The following is an 18,549-nucleotide window of genomic DNA, read 5'->3' on the forward strand; positions in this document are numbered from 1 at the left end:
AGGGAAGTGAGGGTGAGGCAAATAAGTACTCATGTCAGGTTTATATAAAAGGATTTGCTTTAAAAAGTGGCTCTCAGTTTCTGGTTTGTGTACTGAATAACCTGGGAGTGGGATAGAAGCATAATCTAGATATAACTGTATTAAAAGAGCCTATTTTCTTTTAGCATAGACTAGAAAAAGAGGCTGAAAAGAAGATAATAATGCTGGCAGACAGAGCCCACCATGAAGCTGTTGTGTAAGAGACCACTGCCTCCTTTTTCTTTCTAGTAGCCTCTCTCACCTCTTTGCTAGTCTTTTTTGTTCTTATTATGTTTTCTACCCTCTTCTCTCCAGGTTTGCTCCCTTCATATTTTCTAGTTTACTTTCCTTCTCTCTGTGTCTCCACCCCTTTTCCTCCCATCCTCTTTGTAGCAGCAGAGTGTGGGGGAGAAAACTTGGGCTTTGAAGTTACACTTTAGTTCTCAACATGTATACTAATTGACTGTAGGAAGATTTCTTAAATTTTTTGAAATTTCTTCATCTAAAAATGGTATTAATAATGCCAACTGTGCATGGTTATCATGAGGTATATTAGTGGATATTAATAGTTATATATAATATATTATAATAGTGGATATTAATAATTAGTGGATAGGTATATTAGTTATATAAGTAACTGTGTTGTGTTAATGCATAAACTAGGTCTTAATGTGTTAATGTGTTCAGTCGCTCAGTTGTGTCCGATTCTTTACAACCCCATGAACTATAGCCAGCCAGGCTCCTCTTTCCAAGGAATTTTCCAGGCACAACTACTGGAGTGGGTTGCCATTTCCTACTCCAGGGGATCTTCCTGACCCAGGGATCAAACCTGAGTCTCTTGTGTCTCCTGCATTGGCAGGCAGATTCTTTGCCACTGTGCCACCTGGGAAGCCCCCCAGGTTTCAATGGTTTATTTCTAATCTAATGTGGGTCTGACAACTGTACTCCAGGGGTGGTTCAGGAGCCTGGGCTGCTTCCATTTTGTTCTTTATGTCCAGTCACATGGACAAAGAGAGAGTATGGGAAACACATACCTGCCCTTAACTGCCTTGGACTGGAAGTAACATATCACTCTTTACTTTTCCATTGGTGAGAACTTAGTTTTAAGACCCCCACCCAAGTATAGAGTACCCACCATAAGCTAAATAAGTGTTGGTCATTATTATTTATTATTATTATTTTTTGTTGCCCACGTGCCTTACAGGATCTTAGTTCCCTGACCAGGGAGTGAACCTGGGCCATGGCAGTGAAAGCTCTGAGTTCTAATCACTGAACTGCTAGGGAATTCCCAATGATCATTACTATTAATGTTAGGGGATAAAGTAGTCACTGATCTACTTTGGTAATATTTAAAACTTAGGTCTGTGTTTTGGGGTCTTTTAGGCAATTGAACAACGCTGGAAGAAGTGTTTTTAAAGAGAATATTTATCTCCAGAAAGCTCTCGCATACCATCTGAAGGAAGCTGATGCTCTACAAAAAAACTCCCAGAAGTTGCAAGAGACTCAGACTTTCCTTTCACAGCAAAAGGTTCCCATTCTCATTTAAACTTTCTTGTTTGTTTTCAACTTGTTTGTTTGGTGAATAGTGAGAACTGAGTATAGTAATGATATATAAGGACAATAGGGCCATTTTTCTTCTGTCTGGTTGATGTATTTTTCTTACCTGAGAAGTTAATTACTGAATAATTTATAAGAAACTTTAGATTTGGCTTTATAAAGAATATCTCTGAAACATAAATGTAACTCCTGTGCTCTAATACATTTGTATTCATTTTATGTTGCTTAGAGTTGGTCCCTGAATCACTTAGGAATAGGTTCTCAGCTGTGACTACAGTGGTTTCCCCATGTAAGGGTGTATTCTCTCCCTAAAGGAAGTCTGGAGGTAAGCAGTCCAGAGCTGGAATGCCACAAAGTTAGCAGACACTTGGGTTCCTTAACTTTGTTCTGCAGCACGTGGCTTATCTCCACAGAGTCACCCCATGGCCCCCAACAGCTGCTGGAGCTCTCACAACAGGAAGGGAGAAGAACAAGAAGGAAGACAGTATGCTCCTCCCTTCAGAGGTCTTCCTGAAAGTGCTATATACATTTCCACTTGCAGCGAAATGTTTCATCAGAGCTTAGTCACATGGCTTTGCTGAACTACTAGGGAAACTGGGAGTTTTCATCTGCGCTTAGTGCTTTTCTGAATAAAATTAGGGCTTTATTATGAAGTATAAAGTGGAAAATGGACACTGGGACAGGCAACTAGCAGATTGCCACAGTTGGCAGTATGTAGTTGTTAAATTACTATAGTAATTTTACTGTATAGTCTTATTGGGATATTCTTTTGATAATATAAAATACTGAAGCTTTCATAATTTTAGAAGAAGGAAAATGCCTTGATTAGTAAAATTTGTGGTCTTTGTTAAGTCCAGAAAAGGACTCTTGATGTTTCTTACTCTTTATGCACAGAAGAGCAAAAATATCACCATTGCAACCTGGCCTCAAACTCAAACCTCTTAAAGTAATGGAAATTAGTGAGTAAATTTTACGTCTGAAATTAATTAAAAAAAAAACTCACACCTCCCTCATCTTTCTGTTTTAGGAGATCAATGATCTATTGGTTAAAGAAAAGATAATGCAACTTACCCAGCAGAAATTACAAATCCAAACTCTTCAGAAGAAGGTAGTAAGCCTGGAGAATGCTCTGGTTTGCATGACCAAAGAGTTTGAGACTGAAGTTTTAAAACTGCAGCAACAGGCAATGGTAGAGAACCAAGCAGGTCAGGTTGAAATTTTCAAGCTGCAGCAACTTCTTCAGATGAAGGACAAGGAAATGAATCGAATAAAGAAGCTGGCCAAGAACATACTAGATGAGAGAACAGAAGTGGAAAGATTCTTTTTAGATGCTCTACACCAAGTAAAGAAACAGATCCTATTTAGCAGAAAGCATTATAAACAGGTAGCACAAACTGCTTTCAATCTTAAAATGAGAGAGGCATGTGTAGGAAGAATGGAATATCCCAAAATCCGAACGTTTGATGGCAGAGAACATAGCACCAATAGCGTGAATCAGGATCTTATGGAGGCTGATAAATGGTACTAATGATGCTTTAATATTTTGTCTTTTGTACTTCTTTTTTTTTTTTTTTGCTCTTTAGAGAAATAAAAATCCTGACAAGTTCAGTTTGACAGTATCTAAGTATTAAATAGATTACTCAGTAAGTTACTTGAGAAGAGAAACTGTCTTACTCATCTTTGTAACCCCATGCTTAGCATAATGTGTGGGGTCTTCTTAGTAGATTGTCTCTCTGTTTTGTATGACAGAGACTTGTCAGAGGGATTGTTTGTTCCATTTTGAATGTCACTGTAATATCTTTTAACACGTTCCTTTCTTCCATTTCCTGTAAATTTGTTTCAAAGGTTTGATTAGATTCAGGTTAAACATTTTTGATAAACATACTTTCACAAATATTTTGTAATATTCCCCTTACTATTCTGAGATGAAATTCATAGGTAATAATATCTAACCAAACCTCTAATTTAAAAAATCAACATAACTCTGTCATAACCGAAAGTCCCTACAAGTGTCTAAAGTACACTGAAGAGATCTGCTGCCACCATGATGAAGGCAGACAGTTGCAGACTATATACCCCTGGAGAAGGAAATGGCAACCCGTTCTAGTATTCTTGCCTGGAGAATTCCATGGACAGAGGAGCTTGGCGGGCTATAGTCCATAGGGCCACAAAGAGTTGGACATGACTGAGTGACTAACACGCACAGGCTATATACAATAATTAATTATTTCCTGTTAGCATGAATATCTGTTTGAATACTTTCACCCTATAAACCATGGATTATAGTACATTTTAAATATTACTCTGAAAAAATTGTTTTATATCCCTATGCAATTAGATTCTTCAAGGGCCTTAAGAAATTTTAAAAAATCCCTACTACCATGCACTTAGTATCTTATTAAGAGGGGCTTCCAAATGTATTTTCTGTTTTAAATTATTTTTTAATGGGCTAATATGAAAGTTCTTTTAAATTATATAGCTGTTGGGAAGGTTGAACATGGCCAGTTACTCTTCTTCAAAAATGTCCATACTATAATTTTTTTATCTTCTTGCCATATTTGGAAGTCTATTAATAACACTATTACTCTATTATAATAATAGACTTATTATAATAACTACTACCAGAGGTTCACTGTAATTTTTTCTATTTTTTTAAATATATCAAGCAAGTTGAGTCCCCACCATATATAAGGCAGTTTCTTTTCATTTTTTAAATCTACTGTATATTAAGTGGTATATAAGTTTTCAGAGGAAGGTACATAAAATGACTCTCCACATTATTATTGCAGAAACTGGACTCTTCCTATTCTGCCTTCTGAGCAATTAATCACCTTAACCCTAGTGTTCTATTGCATCTACCAGGAAAGCAGAAATTGTAGTTAAAATATTACAGTATCTGCTGAAGAGGCAGATTGGGAAGGACAAAGTATATGGTGATCACAAGGCAAAATCTAAACTAACCCAATTGACATATATGCAAATGTTTTTTACATTCTACATCTATACTGTATCTATATGTTAGCCAACTTTTGTAAATAGCAAGTAGACTATAAATCCTTTAGAAAAGTTATAGTATAGATAAATACATGCCTGGAAAGCTTAGCTATACCCTTATTTGGAGGTAAGAAGTAAACTAGATAAGTTACATGTTATTTTATATATTTACCTCTCATCACTCTATTTTCATAGCAAAATATCTAATACTAAAGACATGCTAAAAGGAATTTATCCGTAATTGCACCAAACAACTATTTTTTCTTACTTCTTTTGTCTTTGTGGATACATAATTATCTGGATACATAATTTTGCCTCACAACTTTCTATTCTGTTTATTTGCTTAACCTTTGGGCACAGATTTTTTTCATGTTGTTACAGTTTTTATTTCATTTTAATTACTATGTAAAACTTCAAATTGGCTAGCATGCTAAGTCACTTCAGTCGTGTCCGACTCTGTGTGACCCCATAGGTGGCAGCCCACCAGGCTCCCCCATCTCTGGGATTCTCCAGGCAAGAATACTGGAGTGGGTTGCCATTTCCTTCTCCAATGCATGAAAGTGAAAAGTGAAAAGTGAAAGTGAAGTCGCTCAGTTGTGTCCGACTGTTCGAGACCCCATGGACTGCAGCCTACCAGGCTCCTCTGTCCATGGGAGTTTCCAGGCAGGAGTACTGGAGTGGGGTGCCATCGCCTCCTCCGAGACATAGTTTGCTTTGTAGTCATTACATTTGGAAACATCGTAATATTCAGTTATGATTTGGAAATGTTCTTTTTTCATGTTTACATATTTTATATATTTTTTAAAAAGAGATGCTTCCTTTGATCATACTTTTTTCCATTTTTTTCTTTGAAATTCTTTAGGACAGATATTCAAGGAAATGTGGATATTGGAGATTTGACCTGGGAGCAGAAGGAGAAAGTCTTGAGACTGCTCTTTGCAAAAATGAATGGCTTTGTTCCTAGGTAACTCCCTATTTCAGTAGTGAAATACTAGTTTTCTATCAAACCTAGAAACCATATAGAAACAGTGAATATATTCTTATTTAGAATTAAGAGAATGGGAAACAAGCAGAAAATAAAACAAGGTCATATTGCATAGCTACTGCAATTCCCAGAGATAAAGAATGGGAGATGTATAAGTGAACACCAAAATGAAAGAGGAATTAGAATTAAAGGGGAGAGAAAAACTGATTAATCTTAGGTGTTTAAGCTAATGCTTCCTAAGAAGGTATAACATTGCTCAGCTGAATGAGTGGTAACTAAAGAGAAGCATAGCAATTGTTAAGATTCTATTGGTCTGCAAAGATAAGTAAATGATTACAAAGCTGAATAGTAACCATGGGACTCTTTAATATTAAAAAAAAAAAAAAAAAAAGACCTAGAAAGGAAAACAGAAAACCACAGTTACTCCAAATAATTATTTTTAATGATTAGTTTTACTCTTTCTTCACCATGTTTTATCAGTGACTGTAACCCTGGTAATGAACTATAAAGTCGCTAAAATAAATCAACCACTTATCAAGTGATTGTTAAATGCTTGGCACCATGGTACTGTAGGGATTCAAAAGAATTAAAGGACATTGCCTTTGATTTCAAGAGCTTACAGTTTGATTTCCCAAACAAAACCAAGCGTAACAAGGAAAATTAGGTGGCACAATAAAGTGTAATTGGAGTGCAGGCAATTTGTCAGTGGGCTGGAGTAGTCAGGGAAGACTGAGAGGGCAAATTTGTGGGTGCCTTATAGGATAGTGGTAAAGAGTGAGGAGGGTAGAGAGAGTGAGGAGGGTACATCAGGCTAGGAATTTGTAGACACCATGAGAAAAAGCCCAGAGGGAAGACTGGGTGGAGGGTATTTCAGTTCAGTAGCTCAGTCTGATTCTTTGTGATCCCATGGACTGCAGCATGCCAGGCCTCCCTGTCCATCACCAACTCCCAGAGTTTGCTCAAACTCATGTCCATTGAGTTGGTGATGCCATCCAACCATCTCATCCTCTGTCATCCCCTTCTTCTCCTGCTTTCAATCTTTTCCAGCATCAGGGTCTTTTCCAATGAGTCAGTTGTTCACATCATGTGGCCAAAGTATTGGAGCTTCAGCTTCAACATCAGTCCTTCCAATGAATATTCAGGGCTGACTTCCTTTAGGATGGACTGGTTGGATCCCCTTGCAGTCCAAGGGACTCTCAAGAGTCTTCTCCAACACTACAGTTCAAAAGCATCAATTCTTCAGTGCTCAGCTTTCTTTATGATCCAACTGTCACCTCCATACATGACTACTGGAAAAACCATAGCCTTGACTATACGGACCTTTGTCTGGAGGGTATTTAGGCAACACTAAGGAGAAATTTCCTGGCTTGAGGAAATTTGGTGATGATAAAGAGTAATTCAGTTCAGTCACTCAGTCATGTCCAACTATTTGCAATCCCATGGACCACAGCATGCCAGGCCTTCCTGTCCATCACCAATTCCTGGAGCTTGCTCAAACTCATGTCCATTGAGTCGGTGATGCCATGCAACCATCTCATCCACTGTCATCCCCTTCTCCTCCTGCCTTCAATCTTTCTCAGCATCAAGGTCTTTTCAAATTAGTCCACTCTTTGCATCAGGTGGCAAAAGTATTGGAGTTTCAGCTTCAACATCAGTCCTTCCAGTGAACACCCAGGACTGATCTCCTTTAGGATGGACTGGTTGGATCTCCTTGCAGTCCAAGGGACTCTCAAGAGTCTTCTCCAGCATCACAGTTCAAAAGCATCAATTGTTTGGCACTCAGCTTTCTTTATAGTCCAACTCTCACATCCATACATGACTACTGGAAAAACCCTAGCCTTGACTAGATGGACCTTTGTTGGCAAAGTAATGTCTCTGCTTTTTAATATGCTGTCTAGGTTGGTCATAACTTTCCTTCCAAGGAGTAAGCGTCTTAATTTCATGACTGCAGTCACCATCTGCAGTGATTTTGGAGCCCAGAAAAATAAAGTCTGACACTATTTCCACTGTTTCCCCATCCATTTGCCATGCAGTGATGGGATGGGATGCCATGATCTTAGTTTTCTGAATGTTGAGCTTTAAGCCAACTTTTTCACTCTCCTCTTTCACTTTCATCAAGAGGCTTTTGAGTTCCTCTTCACTTTCTGCCATAAGGGTGGTATCATCTGCATATCTGAGGTTATTGATATTTCTCCCGGCAATCTTGATTCCAGCTTGTGCTTCTTTCAGCCCAGCATTTCTCATGATGTACTCTGCATATAAGTTAAATAAGCAGGGTGACAATATACAGCCTTGACGTACTCCTTTTCCTATTTGGAACCAGTCTGTTGTTCCATGTCCAGTCCTAACTGTTGCTTCCTGACCTGCATACAGATTTCTCAAGAGGCAGGTCAGGTGGTCTGGTATTCCCATCTCTTTCAGAATTTTCCACAGTTTGTTGTGATCCACACAGTCAAAGGCTTTGGCATAGTCAATAAAGCAGACATAGATGTTTTTCTGGAACTCTCTTGCTTTTTCGATGATCCAGTGAATGCTGGCAATTTGATCTCTGGTTCCTCTGCCTTTTCTAAAACCAGCTTGAACATCTAGAAGTTCATGGTATTGCTGAAGCCTGGCTTGGAGAATTTTGAGCATTACTTTACTAGCATGTGAGATGAGTGCAATTGTGGGGTAGTTTGAGCATTCTTTGTCATTGCCTTTCTTTGGGATTGGAATGAAAACTGACCTTTTCCAGTCCTGTGGCCACTGCTGAGTTTTCCAAATTTGCTGGCATATTGAGTGCAGCACTTTCACAGCATCATCCTTCAGGATTTGAAATAGCTCAACTGGAATTCCATCACCTCCACTAGCTTTGTTCATAGTGATGCTTCCTACGGCCCACTTGACTTCACATTCCAGGATGTCTGGCTCTAGGTAAGTGATCACGCCATCGTGATTATCTGGGTCATGAAGATCTTTTTTGTACAGTTCTTCTGTGTTTTCTTGCCACCTCTTCTTAATATCTTCTGCTTCTGTTAGGTCCATACCATTTCTGTCCTTATTGAGCCCATCTTTGGATGAAATGTTCCCTTGGTATCTCTAATTTTCTTGAAGGTCGCTAGTCTTTCCCATCCTATTGTTTTCCTGTTTCTTTGCACTGATCACTGAGGAAGGCTTTCTTATCTCTCCTTGCTATTTGGAACTCTGCATTCAAATGGGTATATCTTTCCTTTTCTCCTTTGCTTTTCACTTCTCTTCTTTTCACAGCTATTTGTAAAAGTAATTAGTAATTAGAAATAAAGTTTAATCTATGGGTTGAATTATGATGAACCTTAAAAACCATGCAGAAAATTCTGAACTTTGTAATATAGATTCTGGAGTAATGCAGCATAGTTTTCTTGTCTGCCTTGGAGGAATACAAAGAACAATAGGCCATACTTTTAGATGCTCCTACTGGAAGGGTTTACATCATTGTTCTCAGAGCTGACCTTAACCTAACACAGTGACATGTATGGCAGATTGAAGGACATACATAGAACTGGGATGGGCAGAAGCTGCTGCACAGCTCTGGGCATGTGTGGTGAGGGATTTAAGCAAGAGTGGAGGCAGCTGGAATAAAGAAAAGAAACAGACACACTACGGAAGGAGAAGCAGATCGTGGTGATTAAGAATATAAGGAATATAGAGAAAAAAAATGTTTAAGATTTTTAGCTTAAGAGGGCTTCCTTGGTGTCTCAGCCAGGAAGATCCCACATGTCTTGGCGCAACTAAGCCCGTGCACCACAACTAGCCTGTGCTCTAGAGCCTGGGAACTGCAACTGCTGAGTCCACGTGCCCCAACTACCAAAGCTGCTGTGCCCTAGAGCCCGTGCTCCACAGTAAGAGAAGCCACTGCAATGAGAGGCCTGCCTACTGCAACTAGAGAGTAACCTCCACTTGCCACAACTAGAGAAAGCCCACACAGCACACCGATGAAGACCAACACAGCCTAAATTAAAAAATGAATTAAAAAAAGATTTTTTGCTTAAGAAATGAAGGTGGTGAGAGGAGGAGCTAAGATGGCGGAGGAGTAGGACGGGGAGAACACTTTCTCCCCCACAAATTCATCAAAAGAACATTTAAACGCCGAGTAAATTCCACAAAACAACTTCTGAAAGCCGGCAGAGGACATCAGGCACCCAGAAAAGCAACCCAAGTCTTCGAAAGGAGGTAGGGAAAAATATAAAAGACAAAAAAAGGGACAAAAGAGGGAGGGACGGAGTTCCGTCCCGGGAAGGGAGTCTTAAAAAGAGAGAAGTTTCCAAACACCAGGAAACCTTCTCACTGCCGAATCTGCGCCGAGCCTTGGAAGCACATAGGGCAACATAACAGGGAGGAAAAATAAATAATTAAAACCCGCACATTGCGAGCCCTACGGTAACTTCCCCAGCGGAGAAGCAGCGCAGACGCCTGCATACGCCATTAGCAAGCGGGGGCTGGGCAGGGAGGCGCGGCGCGGGCTGCAAAGCAAGAATCTGGCCTGAATACCCCGAGCACTATCTGAGCGAAATAATTTGGGCTAGCAAACCAGACTGTGGGATATCTACCACGCGAAAAGCCAGCCCTAACCTATGACACCGCCAGGCCCGCGCACGGAATAAAGGACTGAACAGAGATAGCCGGCGGCAGACCATCCCCTTCCGGTGATAGGCAGCCAGAGCCGGAAGGGACAATCGCAGCCCCAGAGAGACATTATCTATAAAACTGTAAGCAGGCTTCTTTGCTAACTAAAACTTCTTGGAGGTCTGGACGGTCAACATCTGCCTGAGAAGATGTGCCGGTACACAACTAGATAACCGAGCAGCGGGGAGGCGATAAGTCACAGCAATCGGGCGCGCAAAACACCTTATCACCTGAGCTGCTCGGATCTGGGAAGGGCACAAAACGCAGGCCCAACTGAGAGTCTGCGCCTCTGAGGACTACCTGAGTGCCTGAACCTGAGCGGCTTGGACCTGGGAAGTACAGGCAGCCCAGGGCGGGCCGCGGATGGTTCGCGGCAGAGCAACCTAGAGCCTGAGCAGCGTGGGCAGAGAGGCTACACGCGCCATGAACTGGGGGCAGACCCAGTGTGACTGAGGCACTGCGAGCACACGCCAGTGTTATTTGCAGCATCCCTCCCTACCTCCCCTCAGTGCGACTGAACAAGCAAAACAAGTTTCAGGGCAAGACATACCAAGCAAATTCTCCAGCAGCAAGGAACACAGCCCTGAGCTCCAAGATACAGGCAGCCCAAAGTCACCCGAAAACCATAGACATCCCATAACTCATTACTGGACATTTCATTGCACTCCAGAGAGAAGAAATACAGCTCCACTCACCAGAACACCGACACAAGCTTCCCTAACCAAGAAACCTTGACAAGCCACCTGTACAAACCCACACAGAGCGAGGAAACACCACAATAAAGAGAACTCCACAAACTGCCAGAATACAGAAAGGATACCCCAAACTCAGCAATTTAAACAAGATGAAGAGACAGAGGAATACCCAGCAGATAAAGGAACAGGATAAAAGCCCACCAAACCAAACTAAAGAGGAAGAGATAGGGAATCTACCTGATAAAGAATTCCGAATAATGATAGTGAAATTGATCCAAAATCTTGAAATCAAAATGGAATCACAGATAAATAGCTTGGAGACTAAGATCGAGAAGAGGCAAGAAAGGTTTAACAAGGACCTAGAAGAAATAAAAGAGAGTCAATATAAAATGAATAATGCAATAAATGAAATTAAAAACACTCTGGAGGCAACAAATAGTAGAATAACAGAGGCAGAAGATAGGATTAGTGAATTAGAAGATAGAATGGTAGAAATAAATGAATCAGAGAGGATAAAAGAAAAACGAATTAAAAGAAATGAGGACAATCTCAGAGACCTCCAGGACAATATTAAACGCTACAACATTCGAATCATAGGGGTCTCAGAAGAAGAAGACAAAAAGAAAGACCATGAGAAAATACCTGAGGAGATAATAGTTGCAAACTTCCCTAAAATGGGGAAGGAAATAATCACCCAAGTCCAAGAAACCCAGAGAGTCCCAAACAGGATAAACCCAAGGCGAAACACCCCAAGACACGTATTAATCAAATTAACAAAGATCAAACACAAAGAACAAATATTAAAAGCAGCAAGGGAAAAACAACAAATAACACACAAGGGAATTCCCATTAGGATAACAGCTGATCTTTCAATAGAAACTCTTCAAGCCAGGAGGGAATGGCAAGACATACTTAAAGTGATGAAAGAAAATAACCTACAGCCCAGATTATTGTACCCAGCAAGGATCTCATTCAAATATGAAGGAGAAATCAAAAGCTTCTCAGACAAGCAAAAGTTGAGAGAATTCAGCACCACCAAACCAGCTCTCCAACAAATACTAAAGGATATTCTCTAGACAGGAAACACAAAAACAGTGTATAAACTCGAACCCAAAACAATAAAGTAAATGGCAACGGGATCATACTTATCAGTAATTACCTTAAATGTAAATGGGTTGAATGCCCCAACCAAAAGACAAAGACTGGCTGAATGGATACAAAAACAAGACCCCTACATATGTTGTCTACAAGAGACCCACCTCAAAACAGGGGACACATACAGACTGAAAGTGAAGGGCTGGAAAAAGATTTTCCATGCAAATAGGGACCAAAAGAAAGCAGGAGTACCAATACTTATATCAGATAAAATAGACTTTAAAACAAAGGCTGTGAAAAGAGATAAAGATGGTCACTACCTAATGATCAAAGGATCAATCCAAGAAGAAGATATAACAATTATAAATATATATGCACCCAACACGGGAGCGCCGCAATATGTAAGACAAATGCTAACAAGTATGAAAGGAGAAATTAACAATAACACAATACTAGTGGGAGACTTTAATACCCCACTCACACCTATGGATAGATCAACTAAACAGAAAATTAACAAGGAAACACAAACGTTAAACGATACAATAGACCAGTTAGACCTAATTGATATCTATAGGACATTTCATCCCAAAACAATGAATTACACCTTTTTCTCAAGCACACATGGAACCTTCTCCAGGATAGATCACATCCTGGGCCATAAATCTAGCCTTGGTAAATTCAAAAAAATAGAAATCATTCCAAGCATCTTTTCTGACCACAATGCAGTAAGATTAGATCTCAATTACAGGAGAAAAACTATTAAAAATTCCAACATATGGAGGCTGAACAACACCCTGCTGAATAACCAACAAATCACAGAAGAAATCAAAAAAGAAATCAAGATTTGCATAGAAACTAATGAAAATGAAAACACAACAACTCAAAACCTGTGGGACACTTTAAAAGCAGTCCTAAGGGGAAAGTTCATAGCAATACAGGCATACCTAAAGAAACAAGAAAAAAGTCAAATAAATAACCTAACCCTACACCTAAAGCAACTAGAAAAGGAAGAAATGAAGAACCCCAGGGTTAGTAGAAGGAAAGAAATCTTAAAAATTAGGGCAGAAATAAATGCAAAAGAAACAAAAGAGACCATAGCAAAAATCAACAAAGCCAAAAGCTGGTTCTTTGAAAGGATAAATAAAATTGACAAACCATTAGCCAGACTCATCAAGAAACAAAGGGAGAAAAATCAAATCAATAAAATTAGAAATGAAAATGGAGAGATCACAACAGACAACACAGAAATACAAAGGATCATAAGAGACTACTATCAACAATTATATGCCAATAAAATGGACAACGTGGAAGAAATGGACAAATTCTTAGAAAAGTACAACTTTCCAAAGCTGGACCAGGAAGAAATAGAAAATCTTAACAGACCCATCACAAGCATGGAAATTGAAACTGTAATCAAAAATCTTCCAGCAAACAAAAGCTCAGGTCCAGATGGCTTCACAGCTGAATTCTACCAAAAATTTAGAGAAGAGCTAACACCTATCCTGCTCAAACTCTTCCAGAAAATTGCAGAGGAAGGTAAACTTCCAAACTCATTCTATGAGGCCACCATCACCCTAATACCAAAACCTGACAAAGATGCCACAAAAAAAGAAAACTACAGGCCAATATCACTGATGAACATAGATGCAAAAATCCTTAAAATTCTAGCAACCAGAATCCAACAACACATTAAAAAGATCATACACCATGACCAAGTGGGCTTTATCCCAGGGATGCAAGGATTCTTCAATATCCGCAAATCAATCAATGTTATACACCACATTAACAAATTGAAAAACAAAAACCATATGATTATCTCAATAGATGCAGAGAAAGCCTTTGACAAAATTCAACATCCATTTATGACAAGAACTCTCCAGAAAGCAGGAATAGAAGGAACATACCTCAACATAATAAAAGCTATATATGACAAACCCACAGCAAACATTATCCTCAATGGTGAAAAATTGAAAGCATTTCCTCTAAAGTCAGGAACAAGACAAGGGTGCCCACTTTCACCACTACTATTCAACATAGTTTTGGAAGTTTTGGCCACAGCAATCAGAGCAGAAAAAGAAATAAAAGGAATCCAAATTGGAAAAGAAGAAGTAAAACTCTCACTGTTTGCAGATGACATGATCCTCTACATAGAAAACCCTAAAGACTCCACCAGAAAATTACTAGAACTAATCAATGATTATAGTAAAGTTGCAGGATATAAAATCAACACACAAAAATCCCTTGCATTCCTATACACTAATAATGAGAAAACAGAAAGAGAAATTAAGGAAACAATTCCATTCACCATTGCAACAGAAAGAATAAAATACTTAGGAATATATCTACCTAAAGAAACTAAAGACCTATACATAGAAAACTATAAAACACTGGTGAAAGAAATCAAAGAAGACACTAATAGATGGAGAAATATACCATGTTCATGGATTGGAAGAATCAATATAGTGAAAATGAGTATACTACCCAAAGCAATTTATAGATTCAATGCAATCCCTATCAAGCTACCAATGGTATTCTTCACAGAGCTAGAACAAATAATTTCACAATTTGTATGGAAATAAAAAAACCTCGAATAGCCAAAGCTATCTTGAGAAAGAAGAATGGAACTGGTGGAATCAACCTACCTGACTTCAGGCTCTATTACAAAGCCACAGTTATCAAGACAGTATGGTACTGGCACAAAGACAGAAATATTGATCAATGGAACAAAAGAGAAAGCCCAGAGATAAATCCACGCACATATGGACACCTTATCTTTGACAAAGGAGGCAAGAATATACAATGGATTAAAGACAATCTCTTTAACAAGTGGTGCTGGGAAAACTGGTCAACCACTTGTAAAAGAATGAAACTATAACACTTTTTAACACCTTACACAAAAATAAACTCAAAATGGATTAAAGATCTAAACATAAGACCAGAAACTATAAAACTCCTAGAGGAGAACATAGGCAAAACACTCTCCGACATACATCACAGCAGGATCCTCTATGACCCACCTCCCAGAATATTGGAAATAAAAGCAAAAATAAACAAATGGGACCTAATTAAACTTAAAAGCTTCTGCACAACAAAGGAAACTATTAGCAAGGTGAAAAGGCAGCCTTCAGAATGGGAGAAAATAATAGCAAATGAAGCAACGGACAAACAACTAATCTCAAAAATATACAAGCAACTCCTACAGCTCAACTCCAGAAAAATAAATGACCCAATCAAAAAATGGGTCAAAGAACTAAATAGACATTTCTCCAAAGAAGACATACAGATGGCTAACAAGCACATGAAAAGATGCTCAACATCACTCATTATCAGAGAAATGCAAATCAAAACCACTATGAGGTACCGTTTCACGCCAGTCAGAATGGCTGCGATCCAAAAGTCTACAAGCAATAAATGCTGGAGAGGGTGTGGAGAAAAGGGAACTCTCTTACACTGTTGGTGGGAATGCAAACTAGTACAGCCACTATGGAGAACAGTGTGGAGATTCCTTAAAAAACTGAAAATAGAACTGCCTTATGATCCAGCAATCCCACTGCTGGGCATACACACTGAGGAAACCAGAAGGGAAAGAGACACGTGTACCCCAATGTTCATCGCAGCACTGTTTATAATAGCCAGGACATGGAAGCAACCTAGATGCCCATAAGCAGATGAATGGATAAGAAAGCTGTGGTACATATACACAATGGAGTATTACTCAGCCATTAAAAAGAATACATTTGAATCAGTTCTAATGAGATGGATGAAACTGGAACCTATTATACAGAGTGAAGTAAGCCAGAAAGAAAAACACCAATACAGTATACTAACGCATATATAGAATTTAGAAAGATGGTAACAATAACCCTGTGTACGAGACAGCAAAAGAGACACTGATGTATAGATCAGTCTTATGGACTCTGTGGGAGAGGGAGAGGGTGGGGAGATTTGGCAGAATATCATTGAAATATGTATAATATCATGTATGAAACGAGTCGCCAGTCCAGGTTCGATGCACGGTACTGGATGCTTGGGGCTGGTGCACTGGGACGACCCAGAGGGAGGGTAGGGGGGGGAGGAGGGAGCAGGGTTCAGGATGGGGAACACGGGTATACCTGTGGCGGATTCATTTCGATATTTGGCAAAACTAATACAATATTGTAAAATTTAAAAATACAATAAAATTTAAAAAAAAAACAAACACCTAGTAGGGCTATGGAAATGTGAATCTTTTTGCCATTTATTGCCAAAATAATACAGATAATATTTTGTTTTTGTTGTAATAAAGCAACATAAACAGACAAAAAAAGAAATGAAGGTGGTATGAAAGGCAAATGAAAAATATGGAAAACCATACTTTCCATATGAAAAATATAGAAACATTTCCATAAACATTTATGGAGCTATTTAAATTTTTATTTAATCCATCAATTCATTTACCATAATATATATTGAATGCCATATATATTGGAGAAGGAAATGGCAACCCACTCCAGTATTAATGCCTGGGAAATCCCACAAGAGTTTGGCAGCTATGGTCCATGGGGTCGAAAAAGAATCGAACACGACTGAGCGACTAAACGACAATTTATTGAGGATATAGTGTTAAGCAAATAAAGACATATGCTTGATTTCAGGGAGTTTATGATCTACGTGGGAAGAAAAATATTGTTCATGTCATCACACAAAGAAAAATACCACTCTGACATAGGTTCAAAGGAGTGGTATTTAGTGGTAAGAGAGCCTAGATTAGGGGAGTCTGACCTAATTGAGATCAGAAAAAGTCTCTGAGGAAGTAAAAACTTGAGCTGATCTCTAAAGGGAAACAGGAACAAAAGGGAGGTAGAAAAAGCATTCTAGACAGAAGAAATACAAGTAGTATTTTCAGTGATGAACTGGAAATCAACATCATCCTAATTTGAAAGTGGGCTCCACAGAGTTACAAACAGTTTTAGTAGGTTGCTTTGCAAGCAAATAAAGACACCCCCCACTCCTAAAACTTGTCTTAAATTAGATGCATATGAAAGCAGCATAACCCCATTCAAAATCTGGCCATATTAAATAGTCCAAAAATAAAGCAGATTCATTCAGGGAGAAACAGAATACTCAGAGAATCAATAGATAGAATGTGGGCCATCTCAGAAGGCGAGAGGGCCTATTTTCCTGTTCTTAAACTAGATTTCCCAAAGTATTAGGAAAAATTTTCATACTGGGTCTATCTCCATTGGGTAACTTTCTTGTGTTTTGAGATTCTTTTTGTGGGAAGGGAATTTTTTGGGCTTCCTTTTGGTCAGTACTCTGGTTCAACCTTGCCCATCACAATTATTATCTGTTGTATGAATATCATGATTATCTTCATAAGTATTTCCATTTCTTAAAGTCAGTGTCTCAACTTTAGGAGAATGTAAGTTTTAATTAACTTGCCTAATATACTTGCCTCTGTGTGTGTATAATAGCATTTTTGAAAATTAGAAACCCATCCAATTGAAACATTTTCCTTTAGCAGTTTTAAAAGTGTAGTTGAAATACATGGCATGTGACGACGCTGCCTCATTGTTAACATATCCCCACTACAGGAAATACAGCCAGAGCTCTAGACCTCCAGTTCCAGACTATGTTGTTCCCGACGATGAAACAACAAAGGAGTCTGGGTAAGCTCTCTTGACAGTCAATGAATGTGAGCCTGATCGCAGTGGTGGTTGTGGACATCTTATACATACAAGAATTGAGTGAGAATAACATAAGTCTATTTTTTTGAACCAAGTTCCATGTGTGTACAGTTGTTGACAAGTCTCACTGTCATTATTGTAGGGATGAAAATAAGCTTCAAGATCAAACGTTCATCACCCAGCAAGTACCAATCTTAAATTCTACTGGTGAACTGTTGATACGCAATATTCAGAAAGGATCACAAGAGTCTGACACAGTAAGGAGCTGTAATTTAACCAAACAATACACGTAACTGTTCCTCTTCCTCATGCAGCTTCTTCTAAGTCACAGTTCTTTTCTCTACTAGTCAGTTCTCAGGGATCAGTGAAATGAGTAATAACATTAGTATGAGATTGTGGACTTTTTTTTTGGATTGTGGACATTTTAATATCAATGTCCATATTAAGGAAAGCATATATTGAATACAAATGCATATTTGTGCTTTTAGTGTGGAAAACCTATAAATTGCCTTTTGAAATATACAGCCCAGCTAAAATATGTACTATCATTTATGTAAGAATAAACATAATGACCTGGAGAAGGCAATGGCAAGCCACTCCAGTGCTCTTGCCTGGAGAATCCCATGGATGGAGGAGCCTGGTAGGCTGCAGTCCATGGGGTCGCTACAAGTTGGACGCGGCCGAGCAACTTCACTTTCACTTTTCACTTTCACACAGTGAAGGCAATGGCAACCCACTCCAGTGTTCTTGCCTGGAGAATCCTGGGGACAGCGGAGCCTGGTGGGCTGCCGTCTGTGGGGTCACACAGAGTCGGACACGACTGAAGTGACTTAGCAGCAGCAGCAGCAAACAATGACCACGTACCTCTTGGCTTTGTACAGAGCTGGGAAGCTGAGTC

The 18,549-nt window shown here is 39.1% G+C and overlaps 1 protein-coding gene across 4 annotated transcripts in view; it reads left to right on the plus strand.

The window, feature by feature from the left end:
* Positions 1 to 18,549, plus strand: part of BBOF1 (basal body orientation factor 1) — a 47,785-nt gene that overhangs the window by 24,394 nt on the left and 4,842 nt on the right. For 2 of the 4 annotated variants that reach the window (XM_070797851.1, XM_070797852.1), the window contains exons 6-11: positions 165 to 235; positions 1,402 to 1,546; positions 2,603 to 3,096; positions 5,432 to 5,533; positions 17,559 to 17,633; positions 17,794 to 17,908. In XM_070797851.1, coding sequence (XP_070653952.1) covers positions 165 to 235; positions 1,402 to 1,546; positions 2,603 to 3,096; positions 5,432 to 5,533; positions 17,559 to 17,633; positions 17,794 to 17,908 — 1,002 coding nt within the window. Of the gene's footprint in view, positions 1 to 164; positions 236 to 1,401; positions 1,547 to 2,602; positions 3,097 to 5,431; positions 5,534 to 17,558; positions 17,634 to 17,793; positions 18,174 to 18,549 lie in introns of those variants that run through there. The other 2 variants (XM_019969224.2, XM_070797853.1) reach the window with 1 other exon arrangement.

The sequence above is a fragment of the Bos indicus genome, chromosome 10 (assembly GCF_029378745.1).
Source record: "Bos indicus isolate NIAB-ARS_2022 breed Sahiwal x Tharparkar chromosome 10, NIAB-ARS_B.indTharparkar_mat_pri_1.0, whole genome shotgun sequence".
Classification (NCBI taxonomy): Eukaryota; Metazoa; Chordata; class Mammalia; order Artiodactyla; family Bovidae; genus Bos; species Bos indicus.